The sequence below is a fragment of the Fundulus heteroclitus genome, chromosome 7 (assembly GCF_011125445.2).
Source record: "Fundulus heteroclitus isolate FHET01 chromosome 7, MU-UCD_Fhet_4.1, whole genome shotgun sequence".
In the NCBI taxonomy this organism is placed as follows: domain Eukaryota; kingdom Metazoa; phylum Chordata; class Actinopteri; order Cyprinodontiformes; family Fundulidae; genus Fundulus; species Fundulus heteroclitus.
In genome coordinates, this window is record NC_046367.1 from 6249026 (window position 1) to 6257334 (window position 8309).

Sequence of the window (8309 nt, forward strand, 5' to 3'; positions counted from 1 at the left end):
ACTGGAGAAGGGATCTTAGAATAATAATCTGAACCTGGGCTCTAGTTCTGATTTTCACCACAATATAACACTGTTTAGGCCCGCAGCTCAGAATGAGGATAAGGCGACAATAGGAAGAGCTTTTAGAAGTAGCTTCTGCCCCCTATTGGTTTCTCTGAAATCCTCCTTTAATGTCTATCAATACATTAGTCCATAAAGAAGGAATAATATTCCTGCAAAGCTTCACATTTTTCTCACATTTACACATTATCAATTGCAACCTCACCAGGAAGTTCAATAAGCGGCAAATTCCAGTCTGAGGATGTTGAGCGTAATTAATCTGTATGAACTCAAATGATGTATAATGATAACTCCTCAGTGAGAAACTTTCTGCTCGTGTGTCCAGGGAACACACATCATGATGAGCCCGAGGTGTTTCGGTTAAGCTGCTTTCTTCTCAGTTCGACACTTTCACTGAATATCACAAGAAATTAGCATTCAGAGATAAATAAAACAATTTGATGAAAGCATAAAAAAAGATTAAAAGAACTTCCAAGAATGGAGTGGATCCAGTCCAGGTCAGAAAACCATCCCATTAGGTGAGATATAAAAAAACAATTCTGCTTCAGTCTCAACCAGAGTTTAGGAAGAAAACCTGCCAGTAAGCAGGTTATCTTAAGAGTCTGCTACCACTGTGATGTAATCAGAGTTTTCACCCTCTGTCATAGCTGGCTGCTCGGTGTCCCATCTGCACACAGCAAGCCCCACTCCCGCTTTACCATTATCCTTGTATCTAAAGCTGATGGCGTCCTGTCCTCCTTTGTAACGCGCTTCATTGGTCTTCTCCCGCCACAGAGTGCGTCACTGGCCCAGAAGCCTTAATGGTGTTGCTGGCTGTGGTCGGCACCATCTTGCTGATAGGACTGGTTCTGCTGGCCGCCTGGAAACTGGTTATCACCATACACGACCGGAGAGAGTTTGCTCGCTTCCAGAGCGCACGCATGCGCGCCCGATACCATATGGTAAGGAAGATGCTTTTACTGAACGTCTCCACTCCTGTCTACCAGTCAGATGTAAATTGTTTGCATTAGATTAGATTAGATTAGATTAGATTCAACTTTATTGTCATTACACAGGTACAGGTACAAGGCAACGAAATGCAGTTTAGGTCTAACCAGAATTGCAATAGCAGCAGTGCAGGATAAACAATGGTTCCATAAGTACAGGACATGGGTTATTACTGAATAAATATAGAGATGGATACTATTAGTATCATGTTTAATGTTTGAGGCTTCACACTATGACTTCTCTGCACTATTACGGTGACGGCAGGCCGAACATCAACTGAAGCTTCCAAACTTTCCTCATCCTAGATTCAGCAACTCAACAGATAGCTGTCTTCTAAGATACTTTTGCCCTCAGGTCTTATATAGGTCATTAACTTACCATGAAACATAATGTGAGGAGTTACTTTTGAAGTGCTTACCTGAGGAATTAACTTGCTGAAGAACCTGAGAATGTCAACATTTTAGCATTTACCTGAATGAAGATAATCTAGCATTTTATCTCTTTGGTTTTCCTTGCATTGTCCTTTATCTTGTTTTTTTTATTTAGCTCAATTTTAAAAGTTTTTATGTAGTTTTATAAAGGTTTAAAGTAATATTAATGTATAATTTATGCAGAAATGTCATTATTATTATTTGTACTTTGAGTATCGTATTTATTTCTTTTGGGGGGGGTGGATGTATGCATTCTGTAGGTTGAGTGAGTAGCTTTAAAGATGCAAGAAACGTTCTTCCACTTAACCTTCCTTTAATATCCCAGTTTTAAATGAGCTGCTAGCTTCTGTCTCTCTCTAGCTTTCTCTCATTTAGCCATTTTCTTTTTATGTTTTTCTCTAGATACCTGCCTCTTTTCGTTCCTACTTCTTGATTGAATGAAAATTTCTTTAAATCTACATCTACCAGTTTAGCGTTTAGAACAGTTTAGAGCAGGGATGGGCAACTTCCATGATAAAGAGGGCCACATTTTTTTCAGCACGACCATTGGAGGGCCACATGACCACGCACTTCAAATAATTGGATATGAAAGACGCTACAAATTATTCTCAATAACAACAAATTTTAGATGAATTTATATCTGTATGTTTACTGCACCAACATATAGCTATTTTCTGCATATAAATGCATTTTAATATGTCCCTAAGCAAAAGACAAACTGCTTGCTTTAAAAAAAATTGCAAAAAAGGAATTTAAACTCCATATTAATGCATTCAGGAGCATGGGTCATTTCAAATTTACAAGGAAAGAGGCATAAAACGGAACAGAACTTAACTCAAACAATAATGTGTCTATCCAGAAACAGTGTGGGCTTTCTTATAATACTGAATGCTCTATAATTGTATTTCTGTTACTTTTTGATTATGCACATCTTTTTTATTCTGAAAAATCTAATGTCCCATGCTCCTGAATGCACCATAGCTTTCTGACGCTCACGAATGCATCACACTGGTCTGTGAACGCGGTGCTGCACGTTTGATCTTCTGCTTAAGACAAAGCTTTGCAGTTTCAAAACTCACGTCGGCTCTCACGGTTTATGTTGTGTGTGAATGACAAGAGACCAAAAAAAAAAATAAAATCCCCATGTCCATACTTCTTCCCATTTTGTCTGAAAAATGTGACTTTTTCGTCAAGTTTTCCCTTTATTCCACTGCTAGTGGCCAGGGCTCTTGACTTTCTTCCTCGCTGTTGCAAAGCGGCCCATGCCCGCTATTGTTTGGGTACGGCCCCCTATCGGTCAAAAGTAAAATTACTAATTAAAAGTTTTTTTTTTATTTTTTTTTTATCATTATTAAATTATTATTGATCTATTCGCGGGCCGCACTGAATGATGACGAGGGCCGTGTGCGGCCCCCGGGCCGCCAGTTGCCCATCCCTGGTTTAGAGCATATAAGATCTGTTTCATATGATCCATTCATTCTAGCTCTACAAACAAAACTGTGCTTTCCAGGAATAACACAGCCATCTGTCATCAGTGATGGACTGAGTTGACTAATGAATAGTGAATCAATAAATGAACCCTCCCCCTGTATTGATGATAATAACGCAGGTAAATGGTGCTGCGAGACTGAAGCTGACAATTGGAGCAGAAAAAAACAGGAACCAGCAGCTATCTAGTTTGCTGCTTTAGTTGATCACTGAAGAAAACATAATGCAAAAATTACATTTTAAAGTGTTTTCAAAACAATTTATTTTTGTATAGAATGATCATTTATTTTTCACAAATGGAAGGCAAGTTTATTTATAAAGCACTTTTTAGTAATAAGACGATTCAGTGTTGTGAAGCACACAATGGCACACTAAAGATAAACGATAATAATAAAATCAGAATCAGTTACATACTTCCATAAAGGATATTAACACTTACACTGTTACCTTGTCTACTCTTTTCCCAAACTTGGAAATGACACTTAAATAAAGGCTGAATTGTCTCCTACATATTGGTTTTGTCACAATAAAGCTTTGTCATATTGTAATTAATCAGATTTTTCTATTAATATATTTCATATTTCTTGACCAGAAAGAGACCTGTGCCTTCAAAAACATGTTGCTGCAGTGTTAAAAATGGTATCAAGTCTTTAACTTTCTAAAATGAGGGACAAAGAATCCTTTTTCGTGATATTCTAATATTTTTTGTACTTGTACTCTCTCACTCCTCTGTGAACTCCTCAGGCTTCCAACCCTCTGTACAAACAGCCCATCACCACACATTTTGCAGAAATGGAAACATTCGAGAAGTCTTTCAACGGCGGGCTCCACTGATCCCTCTGAACGGGACACGGCAGGACCGGTCCAACTCACAGACCCCTGAATGATGGTGACGAGGAGGACAGCAGACTGAACACATTCCTCCCTCTGATCTTTGTCCATCCACACTGATGACGGAAATGAAAGAAGCCCAGAAGACGTGAACCCTTCGTATTTCCAGTTCCTAAGGAGATTCAAACAGATGTGCCCCAATTACTGCGTGGAGACGATGAAACTGTGGATTAAGATGACCAGAGTGTTGCAGGCTGCAGTTGCTCAAGATATTCTCCTAACTCCAACCACATAGGGCAGCATGTACTAAACAGAATATTGGTTTATATTTCTATATTTTTATAAACACTGAAGATGCATTTGAAATATGAGCTCTACACTCAGCAGGACTCAGATTATTAGCATATATTTCAAAGGAAGGTTATAATGATGATTTGATAATACTAATATTTACTAAGCAACAGATGTCTTACCTTTATTTTGCACAGATGGTGTCTAATTCAGCAAAGACTGACTTTTCTTGATGGGATAGAATGTGTTTGGGTTTATCACAAGATGCACTTGTCACTATTGTCTTCTATTAATCTGCATAGTAGGGCATTAACATACAGGATTCTACTAACATCTGACCCTAAATAGACTGGACTTTTGCCACTCTTGTTTTGTATTGTGAACACACACGATGGGAACAAAACCACTACACTTCTTGAGTCCAAATTAAGGACGCACCAATCAGATTTTTTCTAGTGGGTTTTTGGAAAGCTCAATCTGCCGATACCAGTTTCTCAAAATTTTTAGGGTTCCCTTTAAGAGCTAAAATATATGAAGATATAAGATTAGCATTGAAAATCTTTTTCCTAGCCTTTCGGCAGTGATCGTCGTTTTTTTTAAATTAGGAGCAGAGGTGAAAGAAAGTGATGGAGCAGTTACTGTAACACCAAGTTTTCCTCTTCTTGTAAAAATGAAGACAGAGAGTTGTTTTAAACTGGCTTTGCTATCTGGTATTAGCCATTCACCCAGTTAGAAAGAAATAACTTAGAAGGATTAAACAGAGCACCCAGGCTGTAATCTGCTCAGCCTTCCTCTTACTTGCTCAAGTCTTGCAGCCTAACCCCGTAATTCCACATCCAAATCTTCCTTATATGGAGGTAAAAAAATTGCGGTTTGCATCAGAAATAAAAAATAGTTAATTTTATTGTGAATATTAAAAACATATTTAATTTGTGGTGAACAATCTCTATTTACACCATTCAAATTTGACAAACCAGAGTTTGTTGATGTTATTTTTCCTGTTTGCTACGATTGCAATTGTGGAGACCGACGTACCGGAACAGAACAGAAAATTGGAGTTCTGTATTTTTACGGTGAACGACAGAGCGCGGGACTGTTGACGGTGTCGTTCGGTTCGGAGTCGTCACAGAGAATGTGGAACCGTTCTCACTAATTAACAGAACAACGCAGTTGCTCCATCGGTCGAACGTGCACATACGTGAACGAAACGCAGCAGTCACGTATGCTGGATGTGGAATTTGGGGGTCAATGAGATGCAGACATGTCTCAGCTTGTCCCAAAATAGTTTGCTTTCTTACATCTCTGTGCCTCCGCTGACTTTGTTTGCAATGGCTCATCGCTACTGGAAACAGCAGATTTTGATTCTTCTTCACTTTGTAAGAAGCACCAAAGGGTGTTCTTGTTAGCGTGACCCTGAAGTATTTACTCATGACGTGTTTACAGGTGATCATTTGAATTCTCGGTGCATCTCGAGATCAAAGCAACCTTTATTTTGGGTAGTGAACATGCATCCTCTATGTTTTAGAAGTTGGCTCCTTTCCCTGATGTTTCAATGAATTGGTCTGAGAGTACTGCTATCCTTTTAGCCCTTTTGTTGGTTTATAACAGCTGGTTTTGGAACATGGGGGTTCTCTGGTTATCAATGCAATTTGAACCTTTTGCAGGGTTTTATTAGCATATTGTGGAGGATGTAGCAACTAGCATGAGCTCAGCCTATGGAAAAACTCCAAAATATACATTGACTGGCTAAACATTGTTATGTTCCAAGTCTTGAATCTCTCTTGTCTCTAATTTATACTTCTACAGATGGCCCCTCTACTTGCAGATGGTACACGAGTCATAACTCGCACATGCTGGCTGGATAAAACCTTTGCTTGGCTCATGGAATGCTGTGTTGTAATAGTAGCCTGAAAATCTGAACAACTCACAAAATGAGATACACAGCTAAGAAAACAAATCAGGCGTCTAGTTAACCCAAAAGGCATGATCTGATTTGGTTCTCATTGGGTCATCACGTAGACCAGCGATGGCTGATGTCAATGATTTGATATCTAAGGATGTCTGGACTGAACACGCGATATAAATGGTGGGAATATGAGCTGAGCAGTGGTGCTACAGGCAGTTGCCAAAGTGTCAGTTAACACTGAGTGAAGGTCAGCTGACCGAGGATGCCTCTCAGGCACATAAGACAGCATACCGGCACCGACTGGGTTTGATTGGTGGTCTGTTTGAGGTTTGGATGATGCTGGGTGGTCGTATCAATTGTCCGCCATGTGGGTTCAGGAGATGTCACAGTGAAAGCTGTGGGGATGTCCCTTTAAATACACCGTGTTACCATGTTTCTATTTTAACAGAGGTTTAAGGGCTGTGTCAGCAGAGGTCATCCGTGTGTGGCCATGCTTCCTTTCCTACTTGGGGCAGAACTTCCTCACATGCCCTGTCCTGCTTCCTTTCAGCCGCTCTTTACCGAGCTGCACCTTTCAGTTCGCATAAATGCCGGCAGCTTTTAGATCATTTGAAGGAAAGCCGCGCAGAGCGACGTGTGTTTCTGGGACTGAATGAAGCGGCCGCCGTCACACCCTCTTCTGCACAGCACGGCTAACTGGTTCAGATGCTAACCTACAGGTCAGACGGCCATTTTATTGGAGCAAGAGCACAAGGAGAGCTGACGGTGATTTCATACTGGAGAGGCACAGGGAAGCTGGAAGACTAGCCTTGTAAAAAGACAAATCACAGCATTATTCCTTCCTCAAGTTGTGGATTAAATTGCGACAGATGCAGTAGTGGATGTTAAATGTATTTTAGATTATTTCAAGGTACTCCTGACCTGTAAGATAATCTGCCATGAGCAAATTTTAGTCATCTTGTAAATCAAATCTTTAACTATTCCTGTTTATCTGAAAATGGGAGAATTTTTCATATTTATGATGGAATCAATTTAGCATCACTGTTTTTGAACACCCAGGTTGTAGCGCCATTCTCTGAACCACTGTGTGTGCTTATAGGTACTAATGCAACCCTAGTGATGGTTTATATTGGAGCTGAGATGCAGAGTGAGTTACTGATTTCCTGTTTGAACCTGGAGGCAGTTGTTGCTGGGTACCACCTGGAACGAAGAAAGTTAGTATATACATCTTTTAAAATTGTTGCAATGGAACTGGACTTTTATCTGAATTTATTTAGCACCAACCAATTGTGTCGCTAATTTTGAGTCCAGTGAATGCAGCTCACTTCTTTGCCGACATCTATTATAAGAATACCACAATCCCTCCGTTTAGTAAATGAAATTCCAATAAAGAAAGTAAATCTGATGAGCATTAAAAGCCCCAAAGCATGATAAAAGACGTAGCATGTTCTGTTACTGCTGGTGCTGCGCTTGTTATACGGTGAGATTACAGATCAGAGTCCAGCTTGCAAAGTAGGTGGGGCGTCTTTTGCATTGTGGCATTCATAGTTACTGTGTCACTGTGTGGCAGGGAAGTGTAAATATTGGTTGGGTGTAAGCGAAGTGCCAAATGAATGGCCATGAGTGTGTTATAAACCCTTTCTCAGCTGGGATGGAACATTTTTTTCCTTCAGGGTCCTTGAAGATCCTCCACACAGGTCCACTGGGGCGACTACATGTTGATGGAAAACTGCACCAACAATAAAAAGCTTCATTCAAAGGCTTGTCTGTCGTCTTGTTTTATTTGCTCTCATGTTACAGATACAGTTTTTAAGTTTTCCTTCCACATCACATCTCTGCACTACTTTATCTTGGTCTATCACAGAAAAGTCAAGGGTCATGGTTGCCACATAAGAAAATGTGAATAATTTTAGTAGACATTTAATTATTCATACCCACCAAAGCATCTAAAATTCGTTATACCCTTTCCAAGTCCATGGATAAAAACTTATTTACAGTACAGTATTTAAACCTTTTAGATTGCTGAACATCTGTTTGCATGGTTCCACTTTTGACTAATTATCTTTGAGGATGACAGCCAAGTTGTGTTTAGAAGGAAAGGCTCCTTTACATCACCCTAATCTTTAGTTCAAATTCAGGTTGGGTTTCTGATTGGGCCGCTCTAAAGCGTTAATATCACTTCAAGTCAGAAGAAATATGTTGTTCAAATTGAAAGATTACATTAAATCTAAACCTGTTATAATAATTGAACTTTATTGATCTTACAATGGAGAAATTCACCTCTGCTTTTAACCCATCCCCTTTGGGGAGCAGTG

General features: G+C 39.6%; 1 protein-coding gene across 1 annotated transcript in view; it reads left to right on the forward strand.

Moving 5' to 3' along the window:
- Positions 1 to 7757, forward strand: part of itgb5 (integrin, beta 5) — a gene marked incomplete in the record, with an annotated part of 81906 nt that extends 74149 nt beyond the window's left edge. Inside the window, 2 exon segments of the mRNA XM_036138812.1 lie at positions 835 to 1001; positions 3711 to 7757. Of these exon segments, the coding sequence (XP_035994705.1) occupies positions 835 to 1001; positions 3711 to 3800 (257 nt within the window).
- Positions 7758 to 8309: the final 552 nt, after the last annotated feature.